General features: G+C 38.0%; 1 protein-coding gene across 1 annotated transcript in view; it reads left to right on the plus strand.

The window, feature by feature from the left end:
• Positions 1 to 18,572, plus strand: part of LOC140144471 (E3 ubiquitin-protein ligase rnf213-alpha-like) — a 70,593-nt gene extending 52,021 nt beyond the window's left edge. The window contains exons 15-19 of the mRNA XM_072166282.1: positions 4,435 to 4,728; positions 5,823 to 6,012; positions 7,020 to 7,257; positions 17,174 to 17,317; positions 18,462 to 18,572. Of these exons, the coding sequence (XP_072022383.1) occupies positions 4,435 to 4,728; positions 5,823 to 6,012; positions 7,020 to 7,257; positions 17,174 to 17,317; positions 18,462 to 18,572 (977 nt within the window). The remainder of the gene's footprint in view (positions 1 to 4,434; positions 4,729 to 5,822; positions 6,013 to 7,019; positions 7,258 to 17,173; positions 17,318 to 18,461) is intronic.
• The last annotated feature ends 928 nt before the right edge of the window (positions 18,573 to 19,500 follow it).

A 19,500-nucleotide genomic window follows, 5' to 3' on the forward strand; every position in this document is an offset into this window, starting at 1 on the left:
TTAAAGATATCTTCGGTGGACGATATATTTGACAATCTTTTGCTGATGCTTTCGGGGATATTCCTTATTACAGAAGGTGGGTGATTACTTTCTTTGTGGACGTATAAGATGGTGTTGTTAGGTTTCATATAAGGTTTGTAGGTACTTGTTCTTAGGTTCATTGTGATGTCTAAAAAGTCGACGGATTTCTTGTTGGCTTCGATGGTGATTTTAAGGCCATTGTTTGCAAAGATTTTGCATATCTCTTTCTTGATTAGTTCAACCTGTCGGGATGTTTTTGAGCAGGTTGCTAGGCCATCGTCTCTATATAGTCCGACTTCGATATCTAGATGTTGTAGTTGGGATAAAATGTATAATCCTACTAGCTCACATGTTTCTGCACCATCGAAGCTACCCATTGTAACATCGAATTTAGTGTTACTTCGTTTGCACCAAGGGATTTTGTCGTCATACAGTAGTGATTCTTTAGCATGAAGGATGATGTTCTTATCCTGTTGTGTAATGCTAACGTAGGTAGAGGCAAATTCGATGGCTTTCAATAATAAGTCTTTGGTGATGGAAGGGTTCAACCTTGAACCACAGAAACGAACTAGCAAGTGGCTGCAGGCATAGAAATAAACATTTACTGTGTAACTATAAACAAGTCGCTCTTTTAGCATGTTTAACAATAAGTAGGCCCAGACATGGATACGCACTTAAGACGCGTATTGTGTTGCGCAACTTTAAGATACGCGGTTGCGTTAATTCCTCTTGCGCGCGCATCAAAACTCAAGACATATTCTTTGTCATTTTACACATTGCAACTGACGAGTGTGGATGGGTCAAACCATCCATACGAAACAAATTTGTATTGCGATGTGGTAATTTCACTAGTATAATAATAATATATTTCGCTCCTATATTTTATAGTTGAGCACTGTATCTAGTGATGGTTTCATTATAATTTCTTACTATAAATAAATAAATAAATAAAAAGGTATAGGCCTGCATAATTAGGGGCCTTATAAATACATACATACACACACACACCCCCACATACACACACACACATAAATAAATAAATAAATAAATAAATAAATAAATACATAATACAAAACGATACATAAATTAGTTTTTCTAGACCCTACGCTGGACAAATAAAGCAGTATAGGAAAAATGATGGAATAATAGCACGGTTTCGAACAAGCGACGATCAGAACAGCAACGAAAAAAGTCACAACACCTTAGACCGCTCGGCCACCGATCTATACAGCCTACTCTGTGTCAAATAAATATATTAAGCTTTAACGTTACGCAATATTTGCACATGTCACGGGCACATGCTTGTGGGTAAAGATCCTACATAATAGAAAAGCACGAAGGGCACACAAAGGGTCTATCCCTTAAGTCATACTAACCAAACAAACTTGATACAATCAACATATGGACGAATCCAACGAGCCAAGTCATGGTCAGGATTTGGTCAGCCATATTTGGGTACCCGCATGCACCAAACAGGTGTTGTGAGTGCCCAATTGGGTGGATTAAACCCGCTTAAAATTCGATGTTAGAGTCTTTTGTGTTGTAAACTGTCATCATTCTTTTGTCTACGTGTTACACGGGTGATAGAATTGAGTTTATAATACTCTTCAAGGCTGCATCATCCCACATTTTAGTTGGGATAGTTGGGTACCCGTCGCGGCTAATGGCTGCCATTGAGGAGCAGTAATCCCTCCCCAATCCTTGAAGCAAGTGCTCGCGGAGTGCGCGAAAATTTGCGCAAATAGGACCTCTCCTCTCCTCTCCTCTTCTCTCCTTCATCTGCTTTATTCATCGTTATTAGCCATCTTCCTTGTATGTGCCGCCCCATAAGCCACCTAACTTTTATGTGGCCGTGTGTCCTGAACTCGCCACCCTTAGCGTTACATGACAAATAATTATGAAATTTTACACCAACCGGGTTTCTAATTAGATAATCTCGACAATCATCAACCCTAAACTAGCAAAAGTATACATTAAGCAATTCAAATATATACATTTCAACTCATTATACAGGGTGACCTGCAAGTTATACAGGGTGGAATAAAAAAGATTTGATAAAAAATGCATTGCTTATTACCAACGTGCAGTAATAAACTGGAAGTAAACAACATTCATTTGTTTAGAGGATATGGAGAGCCAACTGACTTTGGAAGAAACCAAAATCACAGTTGTTTGGTAATCTAGGAATATAAGGTGTCCCAAAGTGTGTTAGATTTTTTTACAATTCAACATATTTTGAACCTAAACATTTCCCCCTAACCCATACAGAAAAAATATGTCCATATTTAGATTTCTCGTCAAATTTCCCTTCAGAAAATCTATACTTTGACTATGATAGGATAAGTAATTAATATTTTACAGTAACTTTTAGATTTTGAAGACATCTGCATTACTTACTACAGTGTTTAATATGACTACGGGTAGTTCTGTATGGAAAAGTTTGTATTTTCTAGACTAAACCAATCATAAATTATTAAAAACAATTAGTAGAATTGTTTAGCTGTAAGGCCATGAGTGTTTTAGATGCTAAATAGAGTCCAAATCCAATTTACAGCCTTTACAGAAGCAGATTACGCACTAAAAATACCAATCCCATAGAGTTTGTGTGTACCACATCCCCCACCACCACATCCCCCCACCACCGCCACCCTGCCCATTCTGAATTCTATGAAGCACAGTGTCAGTATTAAAAGGGTTCAAACATTTCTTTTTACATGGTTGAAAGTGCATTTTATTTAGCAATAAAATGAGACCACAAGCATGACAATACCTTCTTGCTTGACAGAGATATCATCATTTGTTTTGAGTCGACTTTGGCAAAATGTAACGTCGCCACCTTTTATTGGTGGCGAGCTCAAGACACACGACCATGTAGTGAAGCCCACAAACCACCCTCCTTCTATGTGTCACAGTGTGGGCCCATAGTTACACAGCGTGATATACCGTTTTCCACTCCTTCTTTTCACCTGGTTAAGAATCACGACGTGCCGCCATTTATATGTGACTGACAAGCGTTTTTCTCTCCTCCCTCCCTCTACTTTTGCCCTGGTAACAAGTCGCCCTCCGTGTATGTGTCGCCTTACAAGCCGCCCTCCTTCACTTATATTCATAACGCCTATTGTACTTTTCCGCCCCCCCCCCTTCTCTTTGTTACCAGCCAACATGTGAGGCCATATAAATAGGTGGCTGATAAGCGTTTTTCTCTCCATTTAACTTTTTTCCTTGTTATAAGTGTCGCCCAAAATCCCACATATAAGCCACTCTCCTTGTAGTGCAGGGCCATGTATTCAAAAAGTGTGATCTACCTTTTTAACCCCCTCTTTTCTCCTGGTTACAAGTCACGAGGTGCTGCCCTATGGATACTTTTGTCCTGGTTATAATCCGCCTTCCTTTTATGTACCGCCCGTCACAAGCCGCCCTCCTTGTGATAGGTCACCCTGTAGGCATATTAGGCTTGTTGTACTTTTCCACCCCCTCTTTTCCCATGTTTACAAGTTTACAATATGCCGCCCTTCGCGTTTTTTTTTAACAAGCCACCGCTGTCCTTGTATGCATCGCTCCATAAGCCGCCCTCCTTGTATGTGCCACCCTGTAGACCTAATAGTGCTCTCTTTCTCCCACTTATTGCCTGATTACATGTCAGCCTACTAAAATGTGCCGCCCTTATAGGTGATAAACGTAATTTTCTTTCTTCTTTCTTTTTTACTTCGTTTCTTTTTACTATTTCCTTCTTTTCTTTTCTTTTCTTTTCTTTTCTTTTGCCGCCCTGTTTTTAGCACCCCCCCCAAAAAATACGCGCATGGCGCAAATATGATACCTTTTTGTGATCCTTAGAGCCTTTGACATGTTTTTTAGTGGATTTTGGAGCATTTTTAGTTTTTTATATAGCCCCATATCTGAGCATGTAGGGGTTTAGGGGTCTTTTTTAGGGTCACAGGGTTCCAATATAGCTTGGCAGTCAAAATGTTTGAATTGAGCATACCCAAATTAACCAAAATAATTTGGTTGCCAGCTTTTACGCGAACTTGCCACTTGATGCTCAAGTAAACACATATTTCCAAATTAGAACCAGTCTGATCATACTAATACAGGTTTGTGTTGTGAATGAACGTGTCATCCCCTTGGCGTACGTGTGTTTGGTCTGAAGGATGGGAGTTCATAAGAGCAATTTCTGGACATCGGGTCACAGGAAGTGGGAAGAGATGATTAACCACCACCATATGTGACCACGGCCATAACGTTTCTAGTACATTTAGATTTAGACTTACTTTAATGTCAACCCACAATGCGAAACAAGTCACTGAAGTACGTGAACATGATAGTAAAGATTTACCGCACAACAAGTCTAGAACCAAAGGCAAGTGTGATTAGTTTCCATTTACTATTTATTTTCATTATTATTTGTGTCATCAGGCCAGATGGATTTGGAAACAATGCAAGCTATTCTCCAGCAGTTACCTGGAGTCCTTTGTGGGACTTTAGCACCAGAAGAAGTACTACCGAAAATGGAAGAAAACGGAGCAATAACCGAGGACGACTTAAAAAAGATACGAGGTCAACCCAATAATCAAAAACGCGTACAATTGTTGCTGCGTATCCTGCGTAGAAAGCCGCTGTCAAGCTATGACACATTTATGAGAACACTGAAGGCAACGCGACCTGATTTACACAAAAGCGTCAAGCACATTGAAGCTATGCAGATCTCTAGTAAGAATCTCCTTTAACGATTTCTGTAAACTTTGTGAATATTTTGGATTTTACGTCCAAAGTACTGTGGGGTTGAAACCTACATCAACTAAAATGGAAGTTTATAAAGGGAATTGTTAAGTGATGGATCGGGGCTCAGCACCAATTTCTACAGAAAGAGGGCTAGCTTCAAGGACATACACGAAGCAATTTCAATTGCCAGGCCCATTATGTAATGAGTGACTTATGTGCTCACAGACCAATGAAGCTCAACAATTGGTCACAATACACGAAGCAAAGTGGGGCCTTGCAATTCCCTGAGCATGGTCATAGGTTTGGGTCAAAACATAGTGGTTAAAGATTTTCATAATCATATCAAAATGGCACATGTGCTGTCTAGCCAGCAAAAGATCGCCATCCTTTGTATATCTATACAACTCATTGGCTTAGGAAAGTTTTCAACATGAGGGGGGGGGGGCTGAAAATTGAAACTTTTTTGGTGGGCCACCCTGGGGGTGCCTGAGGGGGTTTCCCCCCTGGGAGTCAGAAAATTTTATAAACTATTATTGGTCACTAACACCCATTTTTCCCTTTATTTTATCACGATTTTTCAACTTAGGATTATGGGGGTGCTGTAAGGTATTCCAGCCCCGCACCAAAATTAAGCCCTCCCGGTTCCTATGCCTATGCAACTTATCTTTAAGAAGAAACAGAGAAAGAAAACAAAAATCAAAAGGGCATGTTGGGTACGCCAATAACAGCATAGGCCTACAAGTGTATTATACAATGTATAGGTATACGCCGTAGAAGTGACGTAGTTAATCGGATTAACTACCATAGCAATAGATGAATACAATTTTGACTATACCGCCCTGCACTAAAAGGCTAATCACTCGCACCTGTACGATAAGTATCTTTGTCACAATTTTGATCAAATTGTAACCAAAATTCAAGACAATATAAGATCAACTAATTAGAAATGCTGAAGAATTGTTAGATTTTGTGACTGTGCAACGGACGATTCATACAATGTTTTTGTTTCAAGATACCTTTCTGGTAATTTTCCTAATAATATAATAAATATTTTATTTACCGTTATTTACAAATAATTTCAGGGTATAGGCTCCTTATCTTATGCAGCAGTAGAAAGGATGAAAGTTCCCAAATTGTAACGGCTCTGAACACATATCGTGTAGATATACCAAAAAGTGATCAAAAACTCATCAGTAACTTTATGTACATCCAATTTCAAAAGGAAGCAGCAGCAGAGGGATCTACAGTGGCTCGACGCATCAATCCTCACGGGTAAAGTTATTTGTGTACTTGTTTGTAAAATTATTAACATCAATGATGGTGGTATCATTGTATCTCGAGGCTTCTCAAACTACCGTATGTAATGCAATACCTCGCTTCAACCAGTATCGTCTCGCTGGCAGAACCTGCCTCATCTTTAAACTGGGAACGTCACAAGGACTTAATACTAAATTTGAAATGTTTCATTTCTATTTATTTTATTTCTCTCATGCTTTTTTCCGCGTGTCCGTTTATCTTTGCGCATTTCACAATGTGCGCTGGTATTTGACTCCGCGCTCCTGTATAAATGGAGTATAGTGTCGCGGTCGTTTCCTGCTTAAATTATGTACCATGATTACGGATAAGATAACAAACAATTGTGTAAAGCAATAAATAAGGCTTAACCCTAGACCAAGTTAGTCAAATTTCGTAACACGTACTACGGAGAGGCAGGGGTTGTTACCCCCCCCCATTTCGTCATGTACCGTTATATTAATTTTGATACTAGTGAATGTATTGTAGCTATGGTCTACTTTATCCAGTGATGCCAAAACAAAGTAGCCAAAGTAGCCGGACAAATCAGACAAATTGCATGTCACGATCATGATGTTCATTTACATCAAGCCAGAAAATGTTAAATAATAACTTGAGTTAGCTTGCCTGAAAATGTCATGAAATTTGGTTGGTTTATATTTCTAGTCGTATATTAACAATGTTAAAATGTTAGCTTTCAGGTCATCTTTTCTCCCAGTAATTCAACTTTTACACATTATGATTTGCTTTATACTCATGTTTCATATTATAAAATGGGCTATGGTAATTAAGCGAGAAATGACTCGAATATTAATTTTTCTAATGTTTTCCAAAAATCCATAATTGCCGGCTTATTTCCCACTGGAATTAGTGGAAGCGAGCTAACGTACCGTCGTACTGCCTGGGTGCATGGCAGTATAAAGAGATTACTCATTTATATAATAATATTATGATATATAATAAAGTCATCTTTTCTTTTAACTCAGAGGGGCTATAGAAGTTGTTCTTTCACACCGATCCGGAGTAGGCAAATCACTCAGAGTGAAACGTCATTCTGCAGCCTTGCGAGAACAGCTTAAAGGACAGGTTGCGGAGCCAGTATGTGTCACCATTCCCCTTCACGAAAGCCAAGTAAACGAAAATAACATCGTAAAGATCCTGCTTCAACATCAAAAGCCATACGGTACACCGCCTAGACTATTTCATATTGATGTTGCTCCCATGGTGAGTGTTCAAGTAATGGAATTAAGCAGATGAGGGACATGGTGGGTGATTTCCGTTACTTAGGCTATTATGCGCCCCAACATCTACACTGGTATATTGTACCATCAATCATCTTCAATACGGAAATTTGTCAGAAAAGGGGGTACTTAACAGGCTCTTATAAGGTAATTCATTTAACGAGGTATTTAAAAACAAATTAAATAATCGTTGGAAATGAAATGCCGCAAGAATGCAACTTTAACTATATAGATATGCTGCGGTCTTGTAAGACCACGAAGTCTAGCCGTGACCTTGAACTGACCTCTGATGACCTTGAAATTACTATCCACAAAATTTTCAATATCATGAAAAATGTGGCACTAAACTTAATAACAATCTATCTAATAAACTACTTCGACATTTGGTTGACCTCCTTAAAATTACCTTCATCATGTTTTGAATCATATCAACATCACACTAATTCTCATTCAAATTGGACACACTTTAAAATTTTACCCCATTTTGACCCCTGGTTGACCTCTGGTGACCTTGCAATGATCTCCATCATATTTTGAATTATATCAGGATCACCCATACTAATTTTTATTCAAATTGGACAAACTTTAGAATTTTACCCCTTTTGACCCCAAAACAGACACCTCCTCAACATTTAAGCCTAGTCTGATTACAATCCTATGTACATAAAGCAGAATGTATACATAGGAGTAAAGCAGTAAAGCATCATGTTTTGAATCATATCAACATCACATATATACTAATTTTTATTCAAATTTGACAAACGTTGGAATTTTAGCACGTTAGACCTATGGCTGATCTCTGGTGATCTTGAAATGACCTCCATTATATTTTGAATCATATCAGGATCACATATACTAATTTTCTTTCGAATTGGACAAACTTGAGAATGTTACCACTTTTGATCCCAAAACAGACCGCTCCTCCATGTTTAAGCCAAGTATGATTACAATCATATATGCATATGAATACATGAATACAAAAGCCACCTAAGTCCATGCGAAGTTATTTTGAAAGAAAAACCTGTGTATCATTTTAATTCCTTCAGTTAGATTTACCTGGTCAATATGGTAAGTTTTACGTGCAAATGAGTGGATTAACCTGTATTAGGTATGACGATTAGCATTTCAGGGACTTCGTGGGGTTCATTTTAAATTTTGGACTTTTGAATCATATACAAAGACAACAATGTTAGAATGAGATTACCACTAGTAAGATAATACAAAAAAAAGCACACAGGTATGTATAATGATGATATGCATTCTCCCATGTAATATAAAACACACACTTTCCTTTATTAATCCCATTTTTTGTTCAAAAGTCATTCTCCAGCAATGAATGTGTTACAAGTGGACTTTTATACATACTGGATTTCAATCAATGTGTTACAAGACTCAAATCATGGAATTGGGTGATTCTTTCATACATGCTATTTTTCACATGCCCAATAGACACAGAGGATGAATTTGAGTTGTTCTTTCATGCATATAACAGGCCTATGTATAGCAACAATTTCCCATGCTTAACTCAATTTGGCCAAAGTATGGACTTAGGTGGCTTTTGTATTCATATATTCATATATTGGTAATGCCCTTTTAGCATTAATCTGATGATCACAGCACTTAAATATGCAGTGGATTTTAAAGTAATTTTCAATAATCAATAGCCAATTATGTCAAATGCTGACAGAAGAAAGAAAGAAAGAGAGAAATGAAGAAAGAACTAGATATATTGCGACCTTAAAAGGCCACGAAGTCCAGTCGTGACCTTGAAATGGCCTCTAATGACCTTGAAATTACCATGGACAAACTTGTCAACATCGTGAAGATTGTCGGCACCAAGTTTAACTAGAAGGCTATATATTTGTACACAAATACGGCTATACCCGCATGTTATCGGTATACCCAAACTTACAGTCCTTAATTGCTGAGGACTTAAAATAAAGAAATTGTAAAAAGTCGCCCAATTGGGCAGAAAATGTGTAAAAAGTGAAAGTCCAAGTCACAAGCTTTAATTGAATGTAGGTTGCACTGTTGTAGCACTTAAAATAAAGAAATTGTAAAAAGTCCCCTCCCAGGGGAGTCGTCTCTCTTACTCTTCATAGGATGCTGTTGTCAGTCTCTCTTACTCACAGAGGCTATGCAATATGATTAGGGGAAACTATTCCAGAGGGAGTATGTAAATTAAATGGAACAGCCATTTCAGAGGGAGTATGTAAATTAAACGGAACAGCCTTTTTGGGGGGACATTTCAGAGGGAGTATGTAAATTAAGTGGAACAGCCAATGGGTATGTAATTTAACTTGAACAGCCTTAACGCTTCACGCTGGTATTTCCAATTATGATATAAAACGATCTGTCTGTTTAGTCCTACGTGTGTGGGGTGGATGGGTGTGTGGGTGTTAGTAACAATATAATTCTCAGGTGCTATTCTGAGCCCGGAAGCTGTTTTCTTTGATGAGAAACGGCCCGCCCTTTGTTTTAACATTTGGGGCCCTGGGGCCCATAATATATGACTTATGAGGCCCATCTACATAATTATGTTGAAGTATAATTCTCTAGGGCTATCAGTAGACTCAAGCTGGCCACAGTAGCTACTTTATTTACTGAGTAACGGCCGGCCCTTTGTTTTAGCACTTGGGGCCCTGGGGCCAATATTATGTGATATATGGGGCTCATATGTACATATAACAATGTTATTCTCAGGTGCAATCTGTGTACAAATTCTGAGCCATAAAGCTGCTTTATATGATAAGAAACGACCGGCCCTTTGTTTTAACATTTGGGGCCCTGGGGCCCAATATATATGACTTATGGGGCTCATGTACACATGTTGAAGTATGATTCTCAAGTGCTATCAGTAGACTCAAGCTGTGCATTGTAGCTGCTTTATTTACTGAGTAACGGCCGGCCATATGTTTTAGCGTTTGGGGCCCTGGGGCCCATATTATGTGACATATGGGGGCTATATATACATATGACAATATAATACTAAAAGACCTATCTGTGTACCAAATCTGAACCCTGTAGCTACTTTATTTGCTGAGAAACGGCCGGCCCTTTGTTGTAACATTTGTGCCCCTGGGGCCCCCAGCCTTGTACATCTGGGGCCAAAATGGGCAAAATGCACATCTATAACTTAGGGCCCATACATATGCCACATATGAGCCCTAGTGATCTTGTACTTTTAGAGCTAGCCTTGTCAATCTGTTGCCCCTTATTTTTAACATTTGGGGCCCTGGGGCCCATAATATATAACATATGGGGCTCATGTATACTTGTAAATATAGAGTACCCCTGGGGCTATCAGTGTACCAACACATGGCCCTGAGGCTGATTCATTTGATGAGAAACGGCATGGTTTGTGTTTTAACATTTGGGCCCCTGGGGCCCGTGACCTTTGACCTCTGGGGCCAAGATGGGCAAAAGGCACTTCTACGGTGTAGGGCCCATAAATGTACCACATATGGGCCCTGGGGCCCTTGTAGTTTTAGCTCTAGCCTTGACAGAATGTGTTTGATAGGAGATGAAGAAGAAACCACAGGATGGGAAGATACCCTGCATGCTATTGCATGCGGGTATAATAACAATCTGTCTAAATAAAATTAATAATTTGACCCTTGGTTGACCTCTGGTGACCTTGAAATGACCTCCATCGCACAGCTTTTGAACCTAAAACAGACCCCTCCTCCATGTTTAAGCTAAGTATGATTACAATCCTATTTGCACATAATGGTATAGCCCTTTAAGCATTATTCTGATGATCACAGCACTTAATATGCAGCAAATAGTGAATTATAAAGTGATTTTAAATAATCAACCATGTTTGACCCCTGCATGTTCTTGAACTTCAAATCTACCCCGTATACCCAGCCTATAGCCAAGGTCAATGTTTAAATCTCATTATTGTACCATGTAATCTGTAGGAGAAGAGCAAATTATGCAAATGTTGACAGAAAAAGAAGAAACAGAAGAAACAGAAATTGCCCAAAATACAAGAGTCCAGGACTAATGACAGAACTAGATATGTTGCAGCCTTATAAGGCCACGAAGTCTAGACCTTGAAATGACCTCTGTTGACCTTGAATTTACTATAGACAAAATTGTCAACATCGTGAAAATGTTGGTACTAAGTTTAGTAATAAACTATCTAATAAACTAGTTTGACCTTTGGTTGACCTCCGATGACCTTAGAATGACCTTCATCTTATTTTGAATCATAGCAACATTACATAATACTATTTTTCATTAAAATTGGAGAAACAATTTTACCCCTTTTGACCTCTGGTGACCTTGAAATAATATCTGTCATATTTTGAATCTTCTTAGGATCACATAATACTAATTTTCATTCAAATTGGACAAACTTTAGAATTTTACCCCATATGAGCCCAAAACAGACCCTCCTCCATATTTAAGCTAAGCCTGATTACAATTCTCTATGCACATACTGGCTTTATTCTGATAATCAAAGCACTTTAAGGGGGTACTACACCCATTGCATTTTTTTTACATTTGTTTGCATTTTGTGAAGAAATTATTTTAAAAAAATGGACAAAGTGGTATGCAAAATGAAGGGGCAAATCTTCTCGTTTTATTGGTGACATCTGTATCAATGTAGCTTACATGCTTTTAAAGGTAGAAGCCAAAAGGTGGTACATCACTGATGTTTTAAATTCACCTCATTTTGGAAAGCTTACTATCAACGCAACGGATTTCGTTAAAATTTTGGATATGTGATAACACATTAGGGAAATAATGTTGATATGTAAAATTGGAATAAGTGGGTCCTGATTACACAGCCGTGACGTTAGTCACGGCTGTGTCTTTTTTCTTACAGGTTCTTTCTTCTTTCTTCTTTCTTTCTTCTTTCTGCCGACCACTTCATTTGCTCTAGCACTTACATGCTTACACCGATTTTAACCTAACTTGGTCATAACCATCATTGACCATGCCCCTACATGTCATATGAAACTCGTGGGGTCAAAGGTCACGCAGGGGTCATAGGGGTCAAAAACGTGATTTCAACTCAAAATGCTTCTTCTCTCACAGATTACATAGGACGGTGACACCACTTGCACACATGAATTGTTATTATCCCGTGTCTATGGGGTCCTCACAGATTTGGGGTCAAAGGTCATTAAAGGGTCACTTCTGGTATAAAACGAAAAATCTTCAAAAAATTTTATTTGCTAAGAAAAACATAGGACAGTAACGGTATGTTCACACATAAATTGTAGTTACCCTGTGTATATGTGGTATTTTTTATTTAGGGTCAAAGGTCATTAAGGGCCACTTCCGGTATAAAACGAAATACCTTTAAAATGCTTCTTCTCCCACAAATTACGTAGGACAGTGACACCACTTGCACACATGCATTGTTATTACCCAGTGTCTATGGGGTCCTCACAGATTTGGGGTCAAAGGTCATTAAGGGTCACTTCCGGTATAAAACGAAAAACCTTCAATTTTTTTTATTTGCTAAGAAAAACATAGGATAGTAAAGGTATGTTCACACATGAATTGTGGGTATCCAATTCATATGTGGTATTTTTTTATTTGGGGTCAAATGTCATTAAGGGGTCACTTCCGGTATAAAACGAAAAACCGTCAAAATTTTTTATTTGCTAAGAAAAACATAGGACAGTAACGGTATGTTCACACATGAATTGTGGGTACCCAATTCATATGTGGTATTTTTAATTTAGGGTCAAAGGTCATTAAGGGGTCACTTCCGGTCTGAGACGAAAAACCTTCAAAATGCCCCTTCTGCCACAAATAACATAGCAAAGTGGTGCCACATGCACCCATGCATTGACATTAGCCAACGTCTATGGCCGTTTTCATATATTTTGGGGTCAAAGGTCATTAGGGGTAACAACACGGCTGTGTTCGTGGGTTAGACCACAGCTTAGTCTAGTTACGTCACGGCTGTGTCTTTTTTCTTTCAGGTTCTTTCTTCTTTCTTTCTTTCTTTCTTTCTTCTTTCTTTCTGCCGACCACTACATTTGCTCTAGCACTTACATGCTTGTACCGATTTTGACCTAACTTGGTCACAACCATCATTGACCATGCCCCTACATGTCATATGAAACTCGTGGGGTCAAAGGTCAAGCAGGGGTCATAGGGTCAAAAACGTGATTTCAACTCAAAATGCTTCTTCTCTCACAGATTACGTAGGAGAGTGACACCACTGGCACACATGCATTGTTATTATCCAGTGTCTATGGGGTCCTCACAGATTTGGGGTCAAAGGTCATTAAGGGGTCACTTCCGGTATAAAACGAAAAACCTTCAATTTTTTTTTATTTGCTAAGAAAAACATAGGACAGTAACGGTATGTTCACAAATAAATTGTAGTTACTCTGTGCATATGTGGTATTTTTTTATTTAGGGTCAAAGGTAATTAAGGGGCTACTTCCGGTATAAAACGAAATTCCTTTAAAATGCTTCTTCTCCCACAAATTACGTATGACAGTGACGCCACTTGCACACATGTATTGTTATTACCCAGTGTTTATGGGGTCCTCACAAATTTGGAATCAAAGGTCATTAAGGGGTCACTTCCGGTATAAAACGAAAAACCTTCAAAATTTTTTATTTGCTAAGAAAAACATTGGAGGGTGATGGTATATTCACACGTGAATTGTGTTTACCTATTGTACATGTGGTATTTTTTCATTTTTGGTCAAAGGTCATTAAGGGGTCACTTCCGGTCTGAGCCGAAAAACCTTCAAAATGCCCCTTTCTGCCACAAATAACATAGCAAAGTGGTGCCACTTGGACCCATACATTGACATTAGCCAATGTGTATGGGCGTTTTATATATTTTGAGGTCAAAGGTCACTAAGGCGTCAAAACACGGCTGTGTTCGTGGTCTTAGACCACAGCTAAGTCTAGTTACACAGCCGTGAAGTAAGGGCCACTTCCGGTATAAAACGAAATATCTTTAAAATGCTTCTTCTCCCACAAATTACGTAGGACAGTGACACCACTTGCACACATGCATTGTTATTACCCAGTGTCTATAGGGTCCTCACAGATTTGGGGTCAAAGGTCATTAAGGGGTCACTTCCGGTATAAAGCGAAAAACCTTCAAAAATTTGTATTTGCTAAGAAAAACATAGGACAGTAACGGTATGATCACACATGAATTGTGGTTACCCAATTCATATGTGGTATATTTTTTATTTGGGTCAAAGGTCATTAAGGGGTCACTTCCGGTCTGAGACGAAAAACCTTCAAAATGCCCATTCTGCCACAAATAACATAGCAAAGTGGTGCCACGTGCACCCATGCATTGACATTAGCTAATGTCTATGGGCGTTTTCATATATTCTGGGGTCAAATGTCATTAAGGGGTCACCACAACACGGCTGTGTTCGTGGTCTTAGACCACAGCTAAGTCTAGTTCTTCTTCTTCTTCTTTCTGCCGACCACTACATTTGCTCTAGCACTTACATGCGTACACCGATTTTAACCTAACTTGGTCACAACCATCATTGACCATGCCCCTACATATCATATGAAACTTGTGGGGTCACAGGTCACGCAGGGGTCATAGGGGTCAAAAACGTGATTTCAACTCAAAATGCTTCTTCTCTCACAGATTACGTAGGACAGTGACACCACTTGCACACATGCATTGTTATTATCCAGTGTCTATGGGGTCCTCACAGATTTGGGGTCAAAGGTCATTAAGAGGTCACTTCCGGTATAAAACGAAAAACCTTCAATTTTTTTTATTTGCTAAGAAAAACATAGGACAGTAACGGTATGTTCACACATAAATTGTAGTTATCCTGTGTATATGTGGTATTTTGTATTTAGGGTCAAAGGTCATTAAGGGGCCACTTCCGGTAAAAAACGAAACTAGACTTAGCTGTGGTCTAAGACCACGAACACAGCCGTGTTGTGACCCTTATTGACCTTTGACCCCAAAATATATGAAAGTCCCATAGACATTGGCTAGTGTCAATGTACATTTGCATGTGGCATCACTATGCCATGTTACTTGTGGCAGAAGGGCATTTTGAAGGTTTTTCGTCTCAGGCCGGAAGTGACCCCTTGATGACCTTTGACCCAAAATAAAAAATACCACATATACACTGGGTAACCACAATTCATATATGAACATACTGTTACTGTCCTTTGTTTTTCTTAGCTAATAAAAAAATTTTGAAGGTATTTCGTTTTATACCGGAAGTGACCCCTTAATGACCTTTGACCCCAAATCTGTGAGGACCCCATAGACACTTGGTAATAACTATTCATGTGTGCAAGTGGTGTCACTGTCCTACGTAATTTGTGGGAGAAGAAGCACTTGCACACATGCATTGTTATTACCCAGTGTCTATGAGGTCCTCACAGATTTGGTGTCAAAGGTCATTAAGGGGTCACTTCCGGTATAAAACGAAAAACCTTCAAAAATATTTATTTGCAAAGAAAAACATAGGACAGTAACGGTATGTTCACACATGAATTGTTGTTACCCAATTCATATGTGGTATTTTTTTATTTGGGGTCAAATGTCATTAAGGGGTTACTTCCGGTCTGAGAGGAAAACCTTCAAAATGCCCCCCTTCTGCCACAAGTAACATAGCAAAGTGGTGTCACGTGCACCCATGCATTGACATTAGCCCATGGCTATGGGCGTTTTCATATAATTCGGGGTCAAATGTCATTAGGGGTCACAACACGGCTGTGTTCGTGGGTTAGACCACAGCTAAGTCTAGTTTCTTTTATGACTTCATGAACTTGGTGCTCCACACCTATCAAAAAACGAACTGGTTAAAATGCTTCTATTTTCAATAATGAGCTCTATTTTGTATTTTCAACTTGCGACATTATTTCACTGAAACTTAATTAATTCATAGGTAACAGGTTACCACAACCACACTACAGCAATGTTGAAAAAATATTGTATTTCTTGTCACCTATGCCACTATATTAGGTAGTTTTGCGTAAGCTTCAGTTTTGTGATTTTGGTAACTATTTTATACTTATTTGTCCAATCCATCTCAACTAGGCAATCTAAATTCTACTCACCATTTTCATCCCAAGGAATTTTAGTATATCCACCTCACACTTTTCAATATATATATATCCAGTAAAAGACAAAATATCAAAATTGATGCCTCATTATGATATCACAGACTATCACATGTATTCAAAATGGATGCCTAAATTAGACCTGAACCAAGTGACCTATAACCTGACCTATGATGACCTATAGCCTTTTAAAATCTCTTTTCCTAACAACACATTATAGAAGGTACATAGTATTAAATTGACCATGCATCCATTGTGTAAGAGTTTATTTAATTTATTCAGTGTTATTTAGCATGCACCGCTGAATAAATTTTCTATAGAGAGCATAACAAAGGATTTAATGTATTCTATTCATGTACTCTACTTAAACATGTTGAATAGAATAAATTATGGTTTGTTATGAAACACACATCTGAGTTACTAGGATACAGTAAACAAAATTATATCGGGCTAAAATGATTTACTAAAATGGTTTAAAAGCACTTTGTATGTAGATATATTTTACATGTCTTTGTGATTCCACTGGAACGGGGAAATGGGGGAAGGCGTGTAATGCATTGTTTGGTTTTGACATGCAGTGATAGTGTTTGCTGAAATAATTTCCAAATTAAGTTATAGTACCGGTATTTCTTCAATTACGCCGTCAGTTATAACAGTACCAGTGCAACAGGAACATGTGTGAGTGGTCCAGTATACATCTAATTGTTTTATGTCGATGCAAAGATTCTAAAATGTTGTTGAAAAAATGATGAAGCCCTGTTCTAATATATGTAGCTAATTTCTCTACTTAATTAGATATATTGCAGTTTTGTGTAAAATATCTTTATTATTATCATTATTAATCTTTAAAGGTCACATACGGACTTGACCACTTTCTTTTCACCCTATTGGTCACTGGTGGAGTTCGAGACTCAGAAGGCCATGTTTGGCGAAGAAATCCTCATGATCTGTACGTTATAGAAATCACTGATAACGCTGACCTCAATATATCTGACGTAAGTCACTAAGAGTAGCATAAAGGGTGTCCCTGAAAAAATATCGAAAATAGGTATGAGAATCACAATATTTAAAGCGCAGCGCATAGCTCATTTTATTATGCAAATAAAGGCGCACATTTTATTTGAATTGCATGCGTATAATTGAGCAATTACATAATTACATCAATGTAATTCATTTTGATTCAAACCCCATCAAAATCGGACATCTGGTTACCGAGTTATGAGCATATATTTATCAATGGCTGAAAAAGAAACAGATTGTTTAATAAGAACGAAAACGATTTCACTGACCTAACAAAATGTATAGCCCGTTGACATGTCAACAAATAATGTGCATTGTGTTGAATATTTTTTCTTTAAACTTGGAATGAAGTGAATTAACGAATACGTTGTATAATCGCCCATTTCTTTGCAATCAGCCAGCCAAGCCAAGTTAAGGAAAATTAGCGTACAAGATGCAGAATAAGATGGGTTAAACGGTGATTTTAATTTTTTTTGGATTCTGATGCCTCTTTCTCAACTTATGTATCCACATTCTTATTGTTAAGCATTATAGTTTATGTCCTTGTTTATCCAAAATACGACCGCCTAAAATGTATATCTGAACAAAATATCAACGTAATCAACTTTGAAGGTTAATCCTGTTAATTTAATTGACAAATATAAATAATACAATAACAGGAATGAGACATCGGCTATTACTAACACTGGGTCAATAATGTGATACACAGTGATGGGGAATATAACAATATAAGCAGGGGGGCAAATGTAATTGATTAAAAGTAATAATAATGTATGATCAATATAATGAGATCAAAATAGATAAAATGTCATACTCAGACCTACTTGTGCAAAGGTAGTTTGGAATACTCAAGCTTTTATTCCACTGATGATATTTGGGGCGATTTAAATAGTAACAGCGTCAATCAATGTATAAATTAATGAGTTTCGTTGGCTACCAACCATGTAAAATGCTCAACAAATTGAAACGAACTATATCGATGAAATTTTATGACAACTTCAGCATCACAGGTTTCACTGCACAACTTTTCGAATCAACTTTCCATAAAATCGTTAAAATGTATTATAAACTCTGTACATTGAGGTTCACTGATTCTTTTAATGTTGTCTCCACTACCAGGTTGGAAGCCGTGGCTCAGTTCCATTCCACGCATTTCTCCCTACAACTACATGCAATGCTCCAACTGATGTGCAACACGAGATCCAGAGGAAAGAGCCTGGTAATTATTGAAATCTAACCACCACCACTACAACTACTGCCAACACCACCATGACTATCACCACAACCACTAATACAGCCACAGATCACATCTATTTTGTCTCGTAATGACCTTTTAGGCTGCGTCTTAAATGCAGCGCCTCTAGCGGTGATCTGTTTTCAATTTAATATCGTAGCGGCTCTGTCATTGGTTACTAGCAAACAAAGCTATAGCAGAGAGTTGATATTCTTGAGAGGGCACTCTATTCACGTGGTTTCTTTTCCAACGCTAAAAGATCACGAATTTTGGTGGTTTGCAAATGAAAAGTGTCCGCACTATCGATTGATTACGTAACTGTTATGAATAATTTATTAGGTTTTTCAATGCAATCGCCTCGACCTATTAATACATATTATCTGTATTATCAAAGTACCTGGAATAGCAATCCGGTGAGTTCACTGAACTACGCCCTAATACTGATGGAGTTTTAATGGCGTTTAATGGCGCTAATCCTCTCCATACACAGATGAACAAATACAATAGATGAAGGTCAACACGTATGACCTCCTATGTGACATGTTATATGTGATGTACAAAAACCTGAATATCATAAAGATCAGTATTCGTTTGTGCATATGAACTGCACATTTACGTTGCTAAATATTACTCATTGCATATAATGACAAATATTGGTATTATGACAATACGGTATATACATTGTATATAAAACGACTAATAGATCCTACTATCATGGCGTCAGGTCAATGTTCATCATACCCCGTATGTTTCTTAAAATTCATTCATATTTGAGACAAATTGCTGTGACAATTTGATTGGTGCACAGGTAGATCCGTGTTTTTTTAAATTTTAATATCCTTTTAATGAAAGAATTAAGGTTTTCCACTGCACGGGGGCCACAAGTGTGATACTAATTTTAATGCTATATTTTCAAAACGAATA

The sequence above is a fragment of the Amphiura filiformis genome, unplaced genomic scaffold, assembly GCF_039555335.1.
Source record: "Amphiura filiformis unplaced genomic scaffold, Afil_fr2py scaffold_57, whole genome shotgun sequence".
NCBI lineage: Eukaryota > Metazoa > Echinodermata > Ophiuroidea > Amphilepidida > Amphiuridae > Amphiura > Amphiura filiformis.